Source organism: Sus scrofa, chromosome 2 (genome assembly GCF_000003025.6).
Source record: "Sus scrofa isolate TJ Tabasco breed Duroc chromosome 2, Sscrofa11.1, whole genome shotgun sequence".
NCBI lineage: Eukaryota > Metazoa > Chordata > Mammalia > Artiodactyla > Suidae > Sus > Sus scrofa.
This window is the reverse complement of record NC_010444.4, coordinates 89,043,276-89,067,233: the sequence shown is the minus strand read 5'-3', so window position 1 is coordinate 89,067,233 and position 23,958 is coordinate 89,043,276. Positions and strand designations below refer to the sequence as shown.

Sequence of the window (23,958 nt, the reverse complement as noted above, 5' to 3'; positions counted from 1 at the left end):
AACTATTAAGTATAAAATAAATAAGGAATTCCCATTTGGCACAGCGGAAATGAATCCAACTGGGATCCTTAAGGATGAGGGTTCCATCCCTGGCCTTGCTGAGTGGATCAGGTATCTGGCATTGCTGTAAGTTGTAGTGTAGGTGGCAGACGCAGCTTGGATCTCACATTGCTGTGGCTGTGGGATAGCTCTGATTAGACCCCTGGCCTGGGAACTTCCATATGTTGCACGTGCAGCCCTAAAAAGCAAAAATAAGTAAAAAAATAAATAACCTACAAGGATATATTGTACAGGAGGATATATAACCAGTATTTAATAATAACTATAAATGGAGTATAATCTTTAAAAATTGTGAACCACTATGTTGTATACCTAAAGAGAGTAGGGTTGATCTGAGAACGTTATTACTAAAAAATGCTGGAAAAAATACAATGTTATTTCTACAGGCAACTCTTAGAGGTGGTTAAGACAGAACACAAATGAAGTCAGCTTCAGTTTTCTGAACCTTATGCAAGCCAATATGCTTTTTCCTCAGTGTTTACTTCAGGTATCAACCATAACACTAGCTGCAGAGTGGTCTTGAAATTAAGTATTCAAAAAAAAAGAAAAAGGAGTTCCCATCGTGGCTCAGTGGTTAACAAATCCGACTAGGAACCATGAGGTTTCGGGTTCAATCCCTGGCCTTGCTCAGTGGGTTAAGGACCCGGTGTTGCCGTGAGCTGTGGTGTAGGTCACAGACACGGGATCCCGAGTTGCTGTGGCTCTGGCATAGGCCTGCAGCTACAGCTCCAATTAGACCGCTAGCCTGGGAATCTCCATATGCCGCAGGAGCGGCCCAAGAAACAGCAAAAAGACAAAAAAAAAAAAAAAAAAAAAAAAGAAAGAAATTAAGTATTCAAGGACAAACTGAGATCTGACTGAATTCTATATATTTGATGTGTAAATGTTAGAGAAAGACACTATTTTTTAGATTTCACAAAAACTAGTGTTCCTCATTTCCCAGTACATACGTAATACTCATGACAATGTGACATTTATTCAAACTTTAAGCCATCTGTAAAATGACAGTTTTTTTTTTTTCCCTTTTCTTTTTAGGGCTGCATGTGCGGTGTACGGAGGTTTCCAGGCTAGGGGTGGAATAGGAGCTGCAACTGCTGGCCTATGGCACAGCCACAGCAACACCAGATCCAAGCCCCATCTGTGACCTCTGCTACAGATCACGGCGATGCTGGATCCTTAACCCAGTGAATGGGGCCAGGAATCGAACCAGCATCCTCAAGGATACTAATCAGTTTCGTTACCACTGAGCCACAATGGGAACTCTGACAGTGCTTTTTCTTTTTCTTTTTTTTTTTTTGTCTCTCTCTCTCTCTTTTTTTTAAGGGCCACATCCACGGCATATGAAGGTTTCCAGGTTAGCGGTCAAATCGGAGCTGTAGCCACTGGCCTGTACCACAGCCACAGCAATGCCAGATCCAAGCTGCGCCTGTAACCTACACCGCAGCTCACAGCAACACCGGATCCTTAACCTGCTGAGCATAGCCAGGGATCAAACCTGCATCCTCATAGATACCAGTCAGATTCATTTCCACTGAGCCACGACAGGAACTACCCAACAGTGCTATCTATACTTTCATACAAACTGAACCTTTTAATCATCTTTTTTTTTTTTTTTGTCTTTTGTCTTTTTTGTTGTTGTTTTGTTGTTGTTGTTGTTGTTGTTGCTATTTCTTGGGCCGCTCCCGCGGCATATGGAGGTTCCCAGGCTAGGGGTTGAATCGGAGCTGGAGCCACCGGCCTACGCCAGAGCCACAGCAACGCGGGATCCAAGCCGCGTCTGCAACCTACACCACAGCTCACGGCAATGCCAGATCGTTAACCCACTGAGCAAGGGCAGGGACCGAACCCGCAACCTCATGGTTCCTAGTCGGATTCGTTAACCACTGCGCCACGACGGGAACTCCTTAATCATCTATTAATCAGTTTTGTCACGCTAAGTTTCATTTGAAATGTCTCAAAAGAGTAGAAGACAAAGATTTTTATAACTTACTTTTCCACATGCTCGGCAATGATGTCGCCGTTTCGTAAAAGTAAATTTCACTTGGCAATTCATACAATTTGGAGCCTCTGAATCAGGAACCCAAGTAGGTTGTTTCTGGCCCAAAAGAAGGCCTTCTTTGCAAGTGTTTGCAGAAAGAGATTCTTCATTTGCAGTAACAAAATTGGATCCACCTTCAAAATTACTTTCTATATCAATGTAATTAGAATTGAAGCTAACCTGAGGATCAGTAGCATTCTCTGTAGTACAAGTGGCTGCAACAAAGGTATTTGCTATCCTGGGTTCACTTTCAAGCATATTTGGAACATCTGGCTTATATATTTCCTTTGAACTCCTTGTTCTTGATGGAACACTAAACAATTGCTTTGGTCTGGCCCCTCCAACATGAACAGATTGACTATTAATATCAGAGACTGGTAAATCATTTGTAATCTCAGACTTAGTGCTAGATAACCCTTGTTCAACTGGAACTGTACTTTTTTCCCCTAGAGAAAGGCTACCATTGTCTGTTGTATTCTGTTTATCAACTGTTTCACAAATCATACTAACACCAAGACTTTCCACAGTAGCTCCTGCCTCAGCATTGAAATATATATCATTGACATTTCCATCATCATCTAGGCCTTTGATATCTATCTGATTCATCTGAGATTTGGAGTCATTTACATTTTCTTCAAATGATTTTATGTTACTGGTCTGGAGATATTGTTCAGTTAGAAAGGCGTCAAGTTCAGCATCGCTAATTGGTGCGCCACCTTTCATGCCTTCATCAATGTTAAAGTAATCTAAGTCTTGCCCATCGATATCACTGCTTGAAAAAGTGAGACCTTCACAATGATCAGGAGACTCTGGGGCATTAGCACCAGAAAGCTCTACTTGAGATTCTGCAGCTGTAGAAGAACTGTTACCAGGGTGATTCAAAGATTCAGCTCTAATTACCATCTGGTCAGAATCTACCTTTCTATCTTCCATCTTTTCAATCAGTGGCTGATGAAGTATGTTTTTACATTTTTCCTGTTTCAGAAGATCAGTCTCCTTCAAAGGTTCCCCACCTGGAGCAACATTCTCTTCCACCTCTTCATGCACAGTTACTGCATCTTTTATGTTATCTTTATACTCATTCTGGGGTAAACAATCATCCTGCACTTTACTTCCAATTAATGATCCACACAAAGACCCAGGTACTGGAAGACAGGACAATGAGGAGTACATATTTTCACTTGAAACACACAAAGTTGAAGTGGTATCCTGGATTACATCTTTATTATCTTGAAGATCTAAATTACTTGACTCTTCTGTTGCAGATTGTTTTATAAATATAGCACTCCTATCTTCCTGAAAGGAAAAGTCAGGTAACTTGAAATTTTCATCTCTTAAATTTGAATCATTTAAGCATAAACCTCCATTTTTCGGAGGACTGCAAGACAAAGCATTTGCACTGCCTCCTTCTTTCAAACAATCTGTGGCAGCTACAATGGCCACATCTACCTCTTCTTTTACCAAACAGCCATCAGCTTTTACTAATTCACATGGCTGGTTCTTGTGTTGTAGGTGGTCTTTGGCATCAAACACTTTGGAACTTTGTTGAGTCAAAGCAACTGGCATGTTAAAATCAACAACTGGTTCCATCTGATTAGAGATCGTTTTATCCTTTAAAATTTCTTTTCCACTGTAATTACACAAATCTGAAAGTGTTGTATCTACCTTTATATTAAATTCTTTAGTTCCACTGATTCCTTTGTTTTGTAATTCTGAGCTGACATCATTCTGTTCCTCTCTGACAGTATTACCATGGTCTGTTGAAGAAGCACAGAAAGTTTCTGACATCGAAGATAAATCCAATCCGATCAAAGAATCTGAACTAGACTTAAAATCATCTGGTAATAATTTTTTAATATCTTCTTCACTATTAGTTACATGAACTAAGTCACCCATGTCACTTATCAGATCACAGACAGGTTTACTACATCGCCCCATATACAGAGGCTGGATTTCATCAGAAGTGCCACCATCCACAGAAGAAAGGAGATCAAGTCCTGTTACATTTTTCTCATTTTGTACAGAAGTTAGTCCCTCAAGTGTTTTTTCATTCAAGGAAATCTGATTTGTTTCATAGCCTGTTTCTGATGAGGCACAACAATTAATGCATTGTTGATCCTTTGGTAGCAGTGAAGTTAGCTGTGAGGAAGTCAACTCTGAAGAAACTGAACAGTGGTTAGAATCATATGCATTTTGTGCATCTTGGAGATAATCTTGTTCATCTAATTAAAACAGAAATATAATATTAGTCAGGAGATCCAAACCAAAATTATTATAAAGATATTATGGTTTCTACAACTTTTTTTTTTTTTGTCTTTTTGCCTTTTCTAGGATGATACCCCTGGCATATGGAGCTTCCTAGGCTAGAGGTCTAATCGGAGCTGTAGCCACCGGCCTACGCCAGAGCCACAGCAACGCGGGATCCGAGCCGCGTCTGCAGCCTACACAACAGCTCACAGCAATGCCGGATCCTTAACCCACTGAGCAAGGCCAGGGATCGAACCCGCAACCTCATGGTTCCTAGTCGGATTCGTTAACCACTGCACCACGACGGGAACTCCTGGTTTCTACAACTTCTAAACATTTTTTTTAGACCAGAGATAGGTTGCCCTCTTGCAAAATGGTAATATCCTACAAAATTATTTTTATTTGGATTTAAACAACTTGGGATTTTTACTTTTTTTTTTTTTTTTTGGTGGCCGAACCTGTGGCATATGGAAGTTCCAGGCTAGCAAATGAATCTGAGCTGCAGCTGCAACCTTGCCACAGCTGAAGCAACACTGGATCTTTTAGCCCTCTGTGCCAGCCAGGGAGTAAACCCCTATCTCCACAGCGACCTGAACCACTGCTGTCAGATTCTTAACCCACTGCATCACAGCAAGAACTCCACTTGGGATTTTTACTCTGAATGTAGATGACATAATATGATAGAAATTCTATTCAAAATAACTCAGTTGCACAATAAAAACCAGACTAAGGAAGAGATGAAAGACAATCTAACTTCTTTGTTCTGTCCTACCATTTCCTAGTCTTCATTCTAACATGAGGAAAATACTATCATAGTAATGAAATACAAATTTATGTAAAGCTTTCAAGTTGCTTTTTGCAGGTTCACATGTTGGTTTTAAAGGTCTTTCTTTTACCTAAATTTATACGTGGACAGAAACTTCTAGTTTTCTTCTTTCAAATTCTGGCTATAGGTTTTATTCAGTTTAAGAACACACTAATTCATTAATAATAAGTGAACATTTTACAGAAGATAATCATGTGACCAAAAATGAAACCAAGTTCTGCTAATAGTACTAATTACGAATACTTAAAAATTACATTAATGGCAAAAATGAAAAATCAACAAACCTGGATTCCGTTCAAAATCATCAAGGAGTTTGTCCAGATCACTGACTGCTGCTTTAAAATAACTTTCCATCCTATTTGTAGGCTGATTTAAAATTTAATTCTTGTGTGCCTAGAAAATACAAAGTATGATAGTTAATTTAATTCTCTAACACATAAATATTATAGCATCTACTGCATGCCAAGAAACATAGTCAGGGAATAGACACAAATAAAATTTAAGGGTATTGCTTTGGGAGTTCCCATTGTGGCTCCGCATGCTCAGTATCCATGAGGATGTGGGTTTGATCCTTGGCCTTGCTCAGTGGGTTAAGGATCCAGCATTTCCGTATGCCCTGGTATAGGTTACAGATGTGGATTGGATTTGGCATTGCTATGGCTGTGGCACAGACCAGCAGCTGTGGCTCCAACTTGACCCATGGCCTGGGAAATTCCAAACACCAAAGATTCGGCCCTAAAAAGCAAAAAAAGAAGAAGAAGAAAGCTATAAAAATCCATATTCTAAGCTTCCACTTTGAGAAACTAGAAAAAGAAGAGCAACTTAAGCCTGGAGTAGGCAGAAGAAAAGATAACAAAAGTTAGAGCAGAAATCAATGAAATTAAAAACGGGAAAATAGAGAAATGGAGAAAATCATCAAAACCAAAAACTCTTTCTTTGAAAAAAATAAGTTGATAAACTTTTAAAAAGAGAGATACAGGAGTTCCCTGGTAGCCTAATGGTTAAGGATTAAGTGTTGTCAGTGCTGTGGCTCAGGTTCAGCGCCTAGCCTGGGAACTTCTGTATACTATGGGTGCAGCCAAAAAGAGAGAGGGGGGGAGAGATACAAATTACCAATATAAGAAATGAATGAGGAGTCATGACTACTGATGCCACAAACATCTAAAGGAAAATGAAGGAATATTGTAAATAACTGTATGACCACAAACTTAATTTCGATGAAATGGACCAATTCCTTGGAAAACACAAACTACCAAAACTCACAAAAGGAGAAACAGATAGCCTGAACAGTCCTATATACATTAGTGAAACTGAATCAATAATTAATAACCTTCCACAAAATAAGTCATTAGGTCTAGATAGCTTCACTGGTGAATTTTACCAAACACTTAATGAAGAAATGATATCAATTCTCCACAATAGAGGGAACACTTCCTAACTCATTCCATAAGTCCAGCATTACTCTAATACCAAAACCAGATAAAGATATTATAAGAAAAACTACAGACTAACATAGCTTATGAACACAGAAGTAAAAAATCCAAAACAAAAATATTAACAAATTGAATCCAATGACGTATAAATAGAATTACACATAACAACCAAGTGGGATGTATCCACGTATGCAAGACAGGTTCGACATTTGAAAATTAACCAATGTTACACACCACATCAACTGACTAAAGAAGCATTTTTATATAGTCATATCAACCGATACAAAAGAAAAGGCACTTGACAAGACCCAACGCTTACTCACGATAAAAACTCTCAGCAATCTCTGAGTAGTGTAGAATTTCTTCAGTTTGATGAAGAATATCTGCAAAATATCTACCTACAGGTACTATTATTATACTTAATGCTGAAAACTGGATGCCCTCCCCCAAAAGACTGGAATCAAAGAAAGTCTTTTCTCACCCCTACCATTCAAGATAATAGTGAAACGCTCACTAGCGTAATAAAAAAAGGAAATAAAAAGTACAGTATGGAGAGGAAAATAATAAAGACAAAAATTTATTTCTGATGACATGATTTTCAATGTAGAAAATCCTCCAGAACTAACCCCACCCCCAACATGGAAAAGAGTGTAATAGCAAGGGTGCAGGATTCAAGGTTAATATATAAAAGTCAAATGCTTCCTATATATGAGCAAGGAACAACTGGAATTTGAAATTTTTAAAAATATCATATACAATACACCTAAACAATTAAATACTTTGATATAAATCTAACAAAATATATGCAGAACCTATATGTAGAAAACTACAAAATACTGATGAAAAAAATCAGAGAAAATCTAAATAAATGGAGATAGATATATTCCAGGTTCGCAGACAAGGAAACAATATTGTTAAGATGTCAGTTCTTTCAACCTGATCTGTAGATTCAGGGCAATCACAATCGAAATACCAGTAAGCTATTTTGCAGAACTCAGGAAATCAATTCTAAAGTGTAAACAGAAAAGCAAAGGACCTATAGCAACCAACACAATACAGGCATACCTCGAAAACAATGCAGATTTGGTTCCAGACCCCTGAAATAAAGTGAATATCACAATAACGTGGCTGTACAAATTTCTTGGCTTCCCCGTACATATAAAAGCTATATAGGAGTTCCCGTCGTGGCGCAGGGGTTAACGAATCTGACTAGGAACCATGAGGTTGCGGGCTCGATCCCTGGCCTTGCTCAGTGGGTTAAGGATCCGGCGTTGCCGTGAGCTGTGGTGTAGGTTGCAGATGTGGCTCTGATCCTGCATTGCTGTCGCTGTGGTGTAGGCCAGCTGCTACAGCTCCCATTGGACCCCTAGCCTGGGAACCTCCATATGCCGCGGGTGCAGCTCTCAAAAAGACAAAAGACCAAAAAAAAAAAAAAAAAAATTTACACTATAATGTAATTTACACTATACTATAATTTATTTTTATTTCTTTAATAGTTATTTCCCCAATACACTTTTTTTTGTACTGTACAGCATGGTGACCCAGTTACACATACATGTACACATTCTATTTTCGCACATTATCCTGCTCCATCATCAACGACTAGACATAGTTCCCAGTGCTACACAGCAGGATCTCATGGCTAATCCATTCCAAAGGCAATAGTCTGTATCTACTAACCCCATGCTCCCCAACCACCCCACTCCCTCTATAATTTATTAAGGGTGCAATACCATTATATCTAAAAAAAAATGTACATATTTCGATTAAAAAATATTGAAGTTCCAGTTGTGCCTTGGCAGAAATGAACCTGACTAGTATCCGTGAGGATGTGGGTCCAATCCCTGGCCCAGCTCAGTGGGTTAAGGATCCAGCATTGCCACAAGCTGTGGTGGAGGTCACAGACGTGGCTCAGATCTGATATTACCATGGCTGTGGCATAGGCCAGCAGCTGTAGCTCTGATTCAACCCCTAGCCTGGGAACTTCCATATGCTGAAGGTGTGGCCCTAAAAAAAAAAAAAAAAAAAAAAAAAAAAAAAAAAGACATGTACCCCTGAGTGGGTGCCCATAAACAGGAGGATAATTACAATTACAGAGGTTCTCCCCAAGGAACAAGGGGTCCAAGCCCCATATCAGGTTCTTCCTGCACCAGCAGGACAAGCCCCCTAAAATATTAGGCTTTAAGGCCAGCTGGGCTTACATTCAAGAAAGCCAGAGGCTGGGGGAAACAGAAACTTCACTCATAAAGGGTGCATACACAATCAACATGCTCTGACAAAAAGACAAAAAAAAAAAAAAAAAAACATGCTCTGAGACCCAAGGCAGAAGCAATAATTTGAAAGGAGCTTGGGAGTTAGCTTCGTGGCTTAGCAGTTAATGAACCCGACTAGGATCCATGAGGATGTAGATTTGATCCCTGGCCTCACTCAGTGGGTTAGGGATCTGGTATTGCCATTAGCTATGGTGTAGGTGGCAGATGGAGTTCAGATTCCCTGTTGCTGTGGCTGTGGTGTAGGCCGGCAGCTACAGCTCCAATTCAACCCCTAGCCTGGGAACCTCCATATGACAGGGGTGCGGCCCTAAAACAGAAAAAGAAAGAAAGCAGCTTGGGCAAGACCCATTTGCTGATCTTACAGAAGCCCCTGGAGAGGGAGGAGGCAAATGGGCCTCACCCGGGGGACACAGATGCTGGCAGCAGTCATTTTAGAGAGCTCATTCTACAATGAGGACACTGGTGATAACAAGTGCTATTTTGGAATCTTCCCTCTGGCTTATTAGTCACTCAATCTGGACTCAACTGACAGTAGGCCAATAACCATCTCCAGAACACTCCAGACCTCACAGCCAGCCATGTCTAGAAACAGCTCCACCAATTAGCAAGCAAACACCAGCTTCAAGACCTGACTCTGACCACTAATCCAGGCAACATTAGCCCTGGACCAACCACCTCATGACACAGCCCTGCCCACCAACAGACCAACACCAGGACTGGGACTCCCCAGACCATGCAGCCAGCCATGCCAGGTCCCCTCCATCCTCCACCCGTACCAGCAGCCAGCAGCCTTCAAACTACTGAAGACCTGGCAACCAAAATAGACAAAGGCCCAGCCACACCTACCAGGATGCCAACAGCAGTAAGCCCACCATAGAAGAAGGGCCCACACAGCCCACAAGCCCACACGGAGGGCACTCCCTAGAGCAGATATGGGGAGCAGAAGGGAGTACACTCTGGGCACCAAAGGACATCTTCTATATAAGGCAACTTCTCCAAGATCAGGAAGTATAACCAACCTACCAAATACACAGAAATAAAGACAGAGAATTAGGAAAAATGAGACAACAAAGGAATATCTTTCAAATGAAGGAATAAGATAAAACCCCAGAAAAAGAACTATGATAAAGAATTCAAGGAAATGGAAGTTCCAGTCGTGGTGCAGTGGTTAACGAATCCGACTAGGAACCATGAGGTTGCGGGTTCGATCCCTGCCCTTGCTCAGTGGGTTAAGGATCCGGCATTGCCATGAGCTGTGGTGTAGGTTGCAGATGCAGCTCAGATCCCGCGTTGCTGTGGCTCTAGCGTAGGCCGGTGGCTACAGCTCCGATTCGACCCCTAGCCTGGGAACCTCCAGATGCTGCGGGAGTGGCCCAAGAAATAGCAAAAAAAGACAAAAAAAAAAAAAAAAAAAAAAAGAATTCAAGGAAATGATCATAAAAATGCTCAGAGAACTCAGGAGAAGAATATATGAACATGGATGGTGAGAAGTTAGAGCTTCCTAATGAAGAATTAGAAAATATAAAGAACCAGAGTTGAAAGCAACAACAGAAAGAAAAAATATACTATAAGGAATTGGCAGTAGATTAGATGATATAGAAGAAAGTGAGGACAGCTTAAGAGACTTCTGAAATAACATCAAGTTCACTGACTTTTTACTATAGGAGTCCCAGAAGGAGAAGAGAGAGAGAAAAGGTCAGAGAACATACTTCAAGACATAACAGATGAAAACTTCCCTAACCTGGGAAAGGAAACAGATATCCAGAACCTCCAGAACCAAGGAATCACATTAGGTCCCAAAGAAGATCGACCCAAAAAGAACCATACCAAGACATACGGAAATAAAATGGCAAAACTGCCATTTGCAACAATGGATGGACCTAGAGCATATTTTGCTATGTGAAATAAGTCAAACAGGAAGACAGATACTGTATGATTTTATTTATATGTGGAATCTAAAAAACAAAACGGGAGTTCCCTTGTGGCATGGCATGGGTTAAGGATCCAGCATAGTCACTGCAGCAGCTTGGGTCACTGCTGCAGTGTGAGTTTGATTCCTGGTCCAGGAACTTCCACATGCCATGGGCATGGCCAAAACAAAACAAACAAAAACCAATTAAAAAATAAAAATAAATAAAAAACAACTGAACAAACACAACAAAAGAGAGTGGCAGATACAGAGAACTAATATATGGTTGCCAGAGGGAGGGTGATGGGAGAAAATTACAAAATAAATGAGTCATGGTATGACATGTATAGTGTGGGGACTACAGTTAATAATTATTTAATATTTTTGTATGGTGACAGACGGTAACTAGACTTGTTGTGGTGATCATTTTGAAGTGTACAGAAATACCAAATCACTATGTTGTGTACCAGGAACTAATACAGTATTATAGGCCAAGGAACTAATACAGTATTATAGGCCAATTATACTTCAAAAGCAAACAAACTCATAGAGAAAAAGATCAGATTTGTTACCAGAGGCAAGGGGTAGTGGGGGAGGAACTGGATGAAGGCAGCAAAAGGAACAAACACCCAGCTATAAGATAAATAAGTACTAGGGATGTAATGCACAACGTAGTAAATATATTAAACTGCTGTATGTTGTATATGAAAATTGTTCAGAGAATAAATCCTAAGAGTTCTCAGCACAAGGAAAAGAAATGTTCTCTATTTCTTTAATTTGTATCCATGTGAGGTAATGGATGTTCACTAAACTTACTGTAGTAATCACTTTACGATGTATGTAAGCCAAATCAGTATGCTCGGCGCCTTAAATGTAAACAGTGCTGTATGTAAGATTCATCTCAATAAAACTGGAAAAGGAAGTAAATTAAAATAAAATGGATGAGATCTAAATATAAAATGCACTATTATAAAACTTCTTGAAGAAACTATAAAATAAAATCTATCTAACCATGGCTTTGGTGATGGATTTTTAATTTAACACCAATAGCATAAGACATGAAAGAAAAAAAATTGACAAGCTGGATCTTATTAAAGTTAAAAATATCTGCTCTGCTGGAGTTCCTGTGGTGGTACAGCAGTTAACAAATCTGACTAGCTTCCACGAGGACGCAGGTTCGAGCCATGGCCTTGCTCAGTGGGTTAAGGATCCAACGTTGCCATGAGCTATGGCGTAGGTCACAGACATGGCTTGGATTCTGCATTGCTGTGGTTGTGGTGCAGGCTGGCAGCTATAGCTCTGATTTAACCCCTAGCCCGGGAACCTCCATATGCTGTGGGTGCGGCCCTAAAAAAAAAAAAAAAAAAAAAAAAATCTGCTCTGAAAAAGACACTGAAGAAAATGCTCTAAACAAGTCACAGACTGGGAGACGATATTTGCAAAACACATGTCTGATAAATGACTTGTATCCAAAAAGAATTCTCGTTTTTTTTTGGCTTTTTAGGGCCACACCTGTGGCATATGAAGGTTCCCAGGCTAGGGGTTGAATGGGAGCTATAGCCACTGGTCTATACCACAGCCCCAGCAATGCTAGATCCAAGCCAAGACTGTGACCTACACCACAGCTCACACCAATGTCGGATCCTTACCCCACTGAATGAGGTCAGGGATTGAACCTGTGTCCTAATGAATGCTAGTCAAATTGGTTTCCACTGAGCCACAAAGGAAACTCCATAAAAAGAATTCTTAAAATTCAACAGTTAGGAGTTCCCTTGTAGCAGGTTAAGGATCTAGAGTTGTCACAGTGGCTCAGGTTGCTGTTGTGGCAAGAGTTCAATTGTCTTGGAAACTTCTGCATGCTGCAGGTGCAGTCAAAAAAAAAAAATTTAATTTCAGTTAGATAACAAGCTATCCAACTTTAAAAATGGGCAAAAATTCTGAACAGATACCTTTCCAAAGTTAGAAAGTTACCAGATAAGAATATGATAAAATGTTCAACATAATTTGTCTTCAGAGAACAAGAGATTAAAACAATGGATACAGGAGTTCCCTTCTCAGCTCAGTGGTTAACGAAACCGACTAGGATCCATGAGGATGCATGATCCATGATCCCTGGCCTAGCACAGTGGGCTAAGAATCCGGTGTTGCCGTGAGCTGTGGTGTAGGTCACAGACATGCTCGGATCGTGCGTTGCTGTGGCTGTGGTGTAGGCTGGCAGCTATAGCTCTGATTCGACCCCAAGCCTGGGAACCTCCATATGCTGTGGGTTAGGCCCTAAAAAGCAAATAATAATAATAATAATAAAACAATAGATACAATCTCATATTTATAACAATGGCCGAAATCCAAAAAACTGACAAATGCTGCAAGGATGCCAAACAGCAGGAACTTTGATTTATTGCTGATGGGAATGCAACATGGTACAGCCACTTTGGAAGACATCTAAACAGTGTTACCTATGATCTAGTAATCATAATAGTAGGTATTTAGTCAAATGATTTAAAGATTTATGTCCACACAAGAACTTAGATATAAATGCTTATAGCAGCTTTATTCGTAACTGCCAAAATGTGAAAGCATCCAAGACGTCCTTCAGTAAGTGAATGGATAAGTAAAGTCTGCTACATCCATGTAATGGAATATTATTCAGTGATACATAGAAATACACTATCAAAAAAAAGTAACATACTATCAAGCCACAAAAAAGATGGATAAATCTTAAATGGGTATTGCTAAGTGAGAGAAGCCAGGCTAAAAAATCTACATTCTGTACAATTCCAATTTTGTGACATTCTGGAAAGGGTAAAACCACAGAGACAATAAACATATCATTGACTGCCAGTGCTTTTGGGGGTGGGGAGGACTGAACAGGTGAAGCACAGTGTGTTCTTTAAGGGGATGAAATTATTTTGTATAATACTAAAACAGTGAATACAAAACATTAAGCATTTGTCAGGATCCATACAACTTCATAACACAAAGAATAAACCTCAATGAATGTATATTTTAAAAAATACTGAGAAGGTTGGGGGAATCTCAGACAGAATGCAGAATGTGGGGGGGGGAGAATCTAAATGTATTATGATTGTATAAAACAACCATACTGAAGGGGGTGGAGGAAAAAAGTTCTACCTTTGGAAATGAGTGGAAACACAAGCATTGCACTCTAGTTAGTTTTACTGTTTTATTGTTTCTTTGGGGAGTTCCCATCATGGTGCAGTGGAAACGAACCCAACTAGGAACCATGAGGCCATGGGTTCCATCCCTAGCCTCACTCAGTAGGTTAAGGATCTGACATTGCCATGAGCTGTGGTGTAGGCTGGCAGCTACCACGGTGATTCGACCCCTAGCCTGGGAACCTCCATATGCCATGGGTGCAGCCCAAAAAAGCAAAAAAATAAAAGTATGGGGGTATGGGTTAATTCTGAAACCATTATATATGTATGCCATAATTGAAATTAAATAAATAGATGGCTAATGGTGGGAGTGAGGTTTCCACACTCCTGGAGGGAAAGGTTACAGATAAGCAAGGGGAAGAAGCTGGAATTATCCATGTGGAATCTATGTTTGAGATAGTATACAAATTCATGCTTAGCTTAAAATGTACACGGATGGTTACACATCTGCACTAATTTTTTGATTTGAAATATTTATAGATTTTACCATAAACATGTATCTCTTGCTTCATCAGCTGAGAGGGTCAAAAAGCAAAAAGCACACTAATGCCCTGATCTTAGTTTCTGCAGCAAAAGGATCCAAGGCTCCTTGGAGAAATGGCTTATTCTAAGACTAAGACAGGAAATACACAAGACAAGCATGGAGTATCTTGTAATTCCAGAAAGTAAGGAAGTGCACATGCACACACACAATCAAAGGGGTTTGTCAAAATCTACCTCCCATTCAGTCTTCTTAGGAAGCTACTAGAAGATGTACTCTGCTAACCTGAAGGAGACACCAAGGAAGAAAGAAGACCTGACATTCTGAAAACAGGCCATTCAACATAGGGAAGAGATAACTGGAATTCACAGATGATTATGAAAGGGCACTCCAGGAAGATAGCTGTCCAAGAGGCCTAGAGAGCAACCCATCAAGATGGAGGCAAGGGAGTTCCCGTCGTGGAGCAGTGGTTGACGAATCCGACTAGGAACCATGAGGTTGCGGGTTCGATCCCTGCCCTTGCTCAGTGGGTTGATGATCCGGCGTTGCCGTGAGCTGTGGTGTAGGTTGCAGACGTGGCTCGGATCCCGCGTTGCTGTGGCTCTGGTATAGGCCGGTGGCTACAGCTCTGATTGGACCCCTAGCATGGGAACCTCCATATGCTGCGGGAGCAGCCCAAGAAATAGCAAAAAAGACAAAAAAAAAAAAAAAAAAAAAAGATGGAGGCAAGGTGTCAGACAATTACAGGAAAGATGGTACAAGATAAATAATTTTCTGATGACTGTGAATCTACCAAAAGGAGATTTACACACCTTGTCTGAAAGGATGTTAACAAATTACATAAAAGATATAGATGACATATGAAAGAACAAAGATATAAACTATAGGAAAAACACAAAATTATATAAGAAAGGAAGTATCATCACAATATACTACCTGGCTCAGCTGTATACAATATGTACCTAAATCATGCAAACACTAAATGATTTAACTAAAAATTAACATAATTAACTTGCAAATATAAAGGAGGGGATAAATGTAGTATTTAAAGGCAGACACTGGTGTAACATACCTAAATTCCATCTTCTATAATAGGAAAATTGGTAAATAGTGTCTAAAACTGTGGTAGGATGGGAGTAGGGAGGAAAGATAGCTATATAAATAAGCATGTTATTAAAAACTTAGAGGGGAAAAAAAGTTGAACAGTCCTTGACTGAGGAGCAGCCTTCTTCAATAAGGGTTCTGTGAGAGAATTAAGTCTTAATGCACTAAAGCATCCACTTCTATGTAATGAATAAAAATCCCTCCTTTGCATCTAAAATGTTACTGCAGTTAGTCCTTGAACAATGGGACTGGGATGCTTACTCTTCATGAAGTTATGGATAACTTATAGTCGGCCCTCCCTATCCACAGTTCCTCAGTATCTGAAGTTCCGCAGGAACTTGGATTCAATTAAGCAGGATCGTGTAGTATTGTAATATTTATTTACTATTGGAAAAAAAGACTACATATAAGTGGACCTGCAGTTCAAACGTGTGTTGTTCAAGGGTCAACTATAGTTATAAATCACCCTTGGGGGAGTTGAGAAAATAGTTACTCCTATTATTTCCTGGGTTTGTGATTTCGATGAAGAACACTTAGAAAATAGAAAAGCTGCTTTTGTAGAGTGGGATTCTGGGGAGAAAAAGATGAGGGAAAAGCACTAGTGTTTTTCATCATAAGCACTGTAGTATTACTTGACTCTTTAAATTATGTACAGGTACCCCTTTGATAAACATAAACATAGTGTCGAAAACTGAGAGTTCCCTGGGGGCCTAGTAGTTAAGGATCTGGCACTGTCACTGCTATGGCTTGGGTCACTACTGTGGCAATGGTTCAATCCCTGGCCTGGGAACTTAGGTATGCTGCAGGGATGGTCAAAAAGAAACAAACAAAAATAGCAGAAAGTAATAAAGGAACTCAATATCAAACATATTTTTAAAAAAATAAAGCATAGGAGTTCCTATCGTGGCACAGTGGAAATGAATCTGACTAGGAACCATGAGGTTTCAGGTTTGATCCCTGGCCTTGCTCAGTGGGTTAAGGATCCGGCATTGCTGTGAGCTGTGGTATAGGTCGCAGATGTGGCTCGGATCTGACGTTGTTGTGCCTGTGGTGTAGGTCAGCAGCTACAGCTCCGAATAGACCCCTAGCCTGGGAACCTCCAAATGCCACTGGTGCAGCCCTAAAAGGACAAAAGACAAATAAATAAATAAATAAAGCATAGAACTAAAAGGTATAGAAACAGTTCATTAGAAAAAGCCAGATGGAATTTATTAAATAACATCTACTGATAAAGTATTTCTATCTAAATAGCAATATACTACTAAGCATTATGTTATCTGAGGCACTGAAAAGACACCAAAAAACCAGTAAGATAATTAAATAATAAATCAATCTAACAATTTCTAAAAGGTATAACACTGAAATCTTTCGAAATGAAATCTTACTAAGCTGCACATACTTTCCATTTCAATCAACCGATTTACTTACAGTGCTAGTAATCTATCCTGTACAGAAGACACAAAAGAAATACAAGATATACTCTCTATTCTAAAGTTTATTTATGTGTGCCACTTCCATAGAAAAATATCTAATATATAATGTTAAAAGACAAAAACAGCAAATTGTAAAACTTCATTCATAGTACATAGTACAAACCTAATGAGCCACAACAGGAATTCCTGGACCCATTTTTATAGTAAGTTCTAAAAACATATATACAGTATTAGCAAACATATACATAGTATTAGCAAGACAGAAAAAAATAGAGGCGCAAACACCAAACTATTAATAACGTTGTCTGTGATTATGTAAGCTTTTCACATCTATATTTTATGTCCTTATAGTATTTTTTGTTTTGTTTTGTTTTGTTTTTTTGCCTTTTCCAGGGCCACACATGTGGCACATGGAGGTTCCCAGGCTAGAGGTTTAATCGGAGCTGTAGCCACCAGCCTACACCACAGCCACAGCAATGCGGGATCCGAGCCGCGTCTGCAAACTACACCACAGCTCACGGCAATGTGGGATCCTTAACCCACCGAGCAAGGCCAGGGATCAAACCCCCAACCTCATGGTTCCTAGTCGGACTCGTTAACCACTGAGCCATGATGGAAACTCCTTTATAGTATTTTTTAAACAAAAAAATACTACTTTTATAATCAGAAAAAAAGATAATTTCTTTCTTTTCCTCCTAAAAATGATAATTGGGCACATAATATGAACAGGCAGCTAGTAAGATTATGAAAAAACATTCAATGTACAATCTGCACTATCAAAGTAACACAAATTATTTATTTCTTTAATTTAAGGCCACATCTATAGCTTATGGACGTTCCGGGGCCAGGGACTGAATCTGAGCCACAGCTATGACCTGACCTGCGTCAGATCCTTTAACCCCTGTGCTGGGCCAGGCCCCCAGGGATCAAACCCCCACCTCCACAGCAATCCAAACTGCTGCAGTCAGATTTTTAACCCACTGTGCCACAGCAGGAACTCCCAAAGAAATGCAAATTAGAACACATACCTTACTAAATCTGAATATAACTTTTTTTTTGTCTTTTTCTCCTTTTAGGGCCAAACCTGTGGCATGTGGAGGTTCCCAGGCTAGGGGTCTAATCAGAGCTGTAGCTGCTGGCCTACACCACAGCCACAGCAACACAGGATCCGAGCCGCGTCTGCAACCTACACCATAGCTCACGGCAACACTGGATCCTTAACCCACTGAGAGAGGCCAGGGATCGAACCCTCCACCTCGTGGTTCCCAGTTGGATTCGTTTCCACTGTGCCATGACGGGAACTCCCTGAATATAATCTTTTTAATAAGAAAAGTCTTCAAAAAAATAATAAAATTCTTCAATGTTTGTAAGCATCTGATATAAAGAGCATCTCAGATACTGCTGATAGAAGTAAACTGGTATCCTCTCTCAGGGGAACAATGTAACAATATGGATCAATGGATTCAAAAAGATTCCTAACATTTGATCTAACAGTTCTCTCTTTAGACATTCAATTTAAAAATTCAAAACTGAAAATATACAAAGGTATTTCACCAAATTATTAATTGAAAGAATCTAAATACCAACATTACAACACAGAAAATCATGGAGGCATCATAAGCCATGTTTATGTCTATTAAAACTTTTTTTTTAAAGAACAAACTCTATGACCTAGCAATTCTACTTGTAGAGAAACACTAGCACTTACACACAAGAACAACACATCACAAAGAATTTTCAATGTTACAACATTTCAAATAGTGAAAACTGCAAAGAACCTAACAGCTCATCCAAGCAAGAATGGTTAAATCAGGAGTTCCTGTCGTGGCGCAGTGGTTGACGAATCCGACTAGGAACCATGAGGTTGCGGGTTCGGTCCCTGCCCTCGCTCAGCGGGTTAACGATCCGGCGTTGTCGTGAGCTGTGGTGTAGGTTGCAGACTCGGCTCAGATCCCGCGTTGCTGTGGCTCTGGTGTAGGCCGGTGGCTACAGCTCCGATTCAACCCCTAGCCTGGAAACCTCCATATGCCGCGGGAGCGGCCCAAGAAATAGCAACAACAACAACAAGACAAAAAAAAAAAAAAAAAAAAGAATGGTTAAATCAGCTTTCTGAAACTGTGGTCTGAGGACCCCCTAAAAGAATCCAAGAGATTTTGGAAGAGTGAGGTCCTTCCTGTACGAAATATTTATCTGTACAAGAATGGATTTTCTTTTCTTTTTTTTCCCCCCCTTCTTCTTAGGGCTGCACCTTTGGCACATGGAAGTTCCCAGGCTAGGGGCTGAATCAGAGGTGCAGCTGCAGGCCTACACCACAGCCATACCAGATCCAAGCCACATCTGCGAACTACACTGCAGAGTACAGCAACACCAGACCCTTACCCTACTTGAGGGAGGCCAGAGATAGAACCCCTACTCTCAAGGACACAATGTCAACTTCTTAACTCAGTGAGCCATAACAGGAACTCCTGGATTTTCTTAATACTTCAGCCTAAACAAAGAAGCAAAGGAGACTGAAGGGAAAAGCAAATATGAGAATCTGTTTCCTATAAAGCCAGGCATTAAAGTCATCTCAAAAATATGAAAAACTGTTCTCACTAAATTTTTAAAAGAAAATAGTTACTTTAAACAATATTATTAATTCAATATATAATATAATGGACTTATTATTTTTTAAATAAGTACAAAGTTTTAATTATCTTAGTTTTAATTTCTAAAATAGCATATACACTGCATTAGAAAACAGAAAATCTTTCAGTCCTCAAAAACTTTTAAGTGTATAAAGGGGATCCTAAGACTCACTGGATTAAATAAACTGTGATACCATCATATTATGTAACATTGTAATTGGGGATGATAATTAAATAGGAATTTAGTTTTATCTGTAGTGTAAGGTTTTTTTTGTTTTTGCTTTTTAGGGCCACACACCTGGGGCATACGGAAGACCCCAGGCTAGGGGTCAAATCAGAGCTACAGCTGCCGGCCTACACCACAGCAACAAAGGATCTGAGATGAGCCTGTGACCTACACCACAGCTCATGGCAACACCGGATCCCAGACCCACTGAACAAGTCCAGGAATGGAAACTGAATTCTTATGAATATGGATTCTTTTCCGCTACACCACAGAGGAACTCCTCTGTAGTGTTAACTGTTTTGAAAGATATTTTGCTCATATATCACTTGTGTAATCAAAAATCATAAAGTTATGTTTATGAAGTTTTCAAAAAACAGGGGAATGCTTAAAAATAAAATTTTTTCTTTGCTTTTTAGGGCAGCACCCTAGGCATATGGAGGTTCCCAGGCTAGTGGTTGAATAGGAGCTACAGCTAAAGCCTAAGCCACCGCAAGGGATCCGAGCTGCTTCTGCAACTTACACCAGAGCGCACAGCAACGCCCAGTCCTTTAACCGAGTGATCTGGGCTAGGGATTGAACCCCTGACTTCATGGATACTAGTCCGGTTTGTTTCCGCTGAGCCATACGGGGAACACCTTAAAATATAATTTTAAGCAAGAAAAACAGGCAACCTAACTGTCTATAAATTATAATCTCATCTTAATTAAGAAAATGCCATGGGAAAACTGAGAGGTAAAAAGTCAAAATTAACTGGTGCTGAATATCTTTAAAGTGGAGTTACAGTTGATTATTTTTCCTTATTCTTTATTCCATTTAAGTTTTGGACAATAGTGTCCAGGGGAGAAAAGGGGGACGAAATGAGGTGAAAATTATCAAACCACTCAAATTTTGCCAATTCAAAAGCTCAAAATAATAAAGATCCTCAAACCACCTATTTTGTTAAGTGAAAAATATTGTTATCAAATTTATGAGCTGGTTTCCATACAATCAAATTAACAAGAACACCCTCAAGTCTGAATATGCAATCACGGTAGTACAAATAAGTTAACAGTTAAAAGTTAGGTCATCTTTTACAATTTTTCAAACGTATCAAAGAAAAGATAGTGGAAAGGAACACTACCGCGTCCTTCTGGTCAAAAACGGTAAGACAATACGATGGTGCGGGGAATGGGCTTTGCGAAACTCGGGCGCCGATGACAGATTCGTCTGCCGGTGCCGAGACCTTTCAGCGCAGGGGCTACCAGCCCCTCCAGCAGACGCAGCCCCTTCTCTAGCCGGGATGGCAGCCCTGGGGGCGCTTCACCCAGCACCAGCCGAGAGCGGGGGTCGCCCTCTCCCCAGCGCCGTGCACTCTGGGAGGCCCAGGTGGGCGGGACCCGGCAAAGAACCGCCGTGATTGCCATCCTGGCCTGGTCCGCACCTCCCGGCTTTAACGAGCGGCAACCTGGTTTGAGTCTTTTTTCCCGGCCAGCCCAGGGGGCTTGGGAAAGGGATGAATCGGGGGCCCAGGCTTGGCCCCTAGAGGGACAGGAGGGCCAGCCCCGGCGCCCAGGGCAGAGAGACCAGCGGCCACCCTGCTTTCTCTGTGAGGGCAGCAGGGGCGAAGAGAGGCCAAGACGCCTGTTGCAGGGGGCACTTACCTCCCCACACCCCGGCGGAGCTCTTTGACGCCTGGACGCGACACCGCGCAGAGGAATGAAGAGCGACGCCGGCCGGGAGTGCAGGGAGCGCGGGACGTCGGCTCAAGGTTTGTTTCCACCACCTTCCCTCACCCGCAACTGGGGAGAACAGATAGCGCAGGCGCAGAGGAAGCTTTCCTTTGACTCACACGCCCCCTCGGTCCGCGTCCGCGGCCTCCCTACTCGCGAGGCGCCTGCGCGCTGCGATGCGGGATCTAAATCCCTGGGCGCTGGGCTGCTTACCGGAAATGCCTGAGGCGGTTCTGGGGTGAGGGGGACGACGGAGGATCTTCTGTAGTCCTCGACTCGGTTTCCCACTAGAGGCCCCGGGGCAGGGATCCCGAAGCGACCAGTGTCGGTGGCCTGCTTCCTGTGCCCTTCGCTGACCTAGACACAGCTTCCCCGCCCCCAGCCTCCGCGTTCACAGGGCTGGCGCAGAGCTCGGGCAGCTCGGGCCTGTACCGGACACACCCGGCCTGTTCTCCGCGCTGCTGTCCTCCCGGAAAACCTTTTTTTTTTTTTTTTTTTTTTTTGCTTCATACTGGTTTTGCAACCAGCTCCCCCTCCGCCCCGGCAGCAAAAAAATGCTCCTAACCCACTGCAGTGCCTCAGGCCCTCCAGCTGATTGGCCATTCCCAAGGGCTCAGTCTTTCCTTCTGGTTGTTTTAGTTCTGCTTTTCTGGCAGTGGTCGGAGAACAGCTGCCTTCCTGTCTGAAAACAAAAGCTAATTAATCTGGAGAAGCAAATGTCAATCATGTGATGCATATTTGTGCTTGTGTTTTACTATTTTCACCAGAAGTTTCCTATAAATTTAAATGGAAGAAGAGACGTCTGTCTGGGGCCAGGGTGTCATTACAGACTGGGGAAAAGAATCCACCACTTACCGAAAGATTTTAACCAGCTCAGAATTCATACTGGTCTTTAAAAATGTCAGAGTTGTAGTATCTCAAGAGTATCGCAGTCAGATGTAATTTGAATCAGTGTTCAAATCCCAAATCTTGAACTTGGACAAATATAATTTGTGATCTTTCAAAGATATTTTATCTTGATTTTCCTCAGCGCTGAAATAGTGTGGTTTTGCTTCAGTGGTGAAACTTCTTTTGATTGATTAAAATAATTTATTGAGCATCTGCTATGTGACAGTGTGTTAGATGCTTTGCTTAGGTTATCTCGTTTATGTTTAGCTTAGCTTGTTTAATCCTAAAAATAATTACACAAAGCCCAGTATGCATTGTCTCTACTGTGCCCAGTGTTGCTCCCAGATAAATGAAATGGGGTCACTACCCTTGAAGAAACACAGCAGAGATGCCTGTGTACAAGTGCATATTTGAGGTAAAAATATTCTGTTGCACAGTGTAAGGACAAAGACTAGAAATAGAAAGTAATAAGGCCTTAAACAGATAAGTGGGAAAAGTATATGTACGAATGGTCAGTTCACAAATTAAGAAATTTAAATGCCTACTGCATATTTTATTAATGTTAAAACTCATTAATAATGAAAAGAAGACAAAAGAGACATTATTTCCCTTGGATCTAATTGGCCAGGTTGTTTATATTCTGAAGAAACTCCATTGGTGGGGATAGAGTGAAATGAGGACTCCTATCTTCTTGGGGATGTAACTTAGAACAAAATTTGGAAAGTTACTTGTCAAATCGGATAAAGAAATGTTCACATGACCTAATTCAGTAACTTCTCTTTTGGAAATTATAAGGAGCTATTTCAGAATACAAAGATTTAGGAGTTCCTGCTGTGGTGCAGGGGTAAAGATCGTGCATCGTCTCTGCAGTGGTTCAGTGGCTGCTGAGGCATAGGTTCAACCTCTGGCCCAGAAACTTCCATATGCCACAGGTGCAGCCAAAAACAGTAAACAAGTGGAGTTCCCATCGTGGCACAGTGGAAACGAATCCAACTAGGAACCATGAGGTTGCAGGTTCAATCCTTGGCCTCGCTCAGTGGGTTTCCTTGGCCTCCCTCAGTAGGTTAAGGATCTGGCATTGCCATCTGTGGTGTAGGTCGTAGATGCGGCTCAGATCTGGCGTGACTCTGGTGTAGGCCAGCAGCTGTAGCTCTGATTAGACCCCTAGCGGGGGAACCTCCATATGCCACGGGTGCGGCCCTAAAAAAATGGCCAAAAAGGCAAAAAAAATAAAAATAAAAATAAAAAAACAAGGATTTAGATGAGTAAGAAAATAAACAAGTTATGGAAAACTCAAATACCTTTCACATGTAAATGCAGTTGTACTTTGTATCACATTTATTTGTTTATGGGAGTTTCCGCTATACATTGCTTTGTGCTGGGAGATGTAAGGACTACACAGATAATTTATTATTTTTGCCCATAAGAAGTTCACAATCGACTATGTCATTATCTCTTATTAAGATAAATAATTGAGAGATTGCTGTGATATAAGAAAATTACAAGACCTTCGTATAGATTCTTGGTC

At 40.9% G+C, this 23,958-nt stretch overlaps 1 protein-coding gene across 3 annotated transcripts in view; it reads right to left on the bottom strand.

The window, feature by feature from the left end:
* ZFYVE16 (zinc finger FYVE-type containing 16) overlaps nucleotides 1-22,374 on the bottom strand; it is a 64,378-nt gene extending 42,004 nt beyond the window's left edge. The window contains exons 1-3 of one of the 3 annotated variants that reach the window (XR_002341786.1): nucleotides 21,474-21,669; nucleotides 5,456-5,564; nucleotides 2,051-4,320 (exon numbers count right to left, since the gene is read on the bottom strand). Coding sequence is in view for 2 of the 3 variants with exons in the window: in XM_021084492.1 (XP_020940151.1) it covers nucleotides 2,051-4,320; nucleotides 5,456-5,525 (2,340 nt within the window). In the remaining variant the exon portion in view is untranslated. Of the gene's footprint in view, nucleotides 1-2,050; nucleotides 4,321-5,455; nucleotides 5,565-21,473 lie in introns of all 3 variants that reach the window. The other 2 variants (XM_021084492.1, XM_021084493.1) reach the window with 2 other exon arrangements.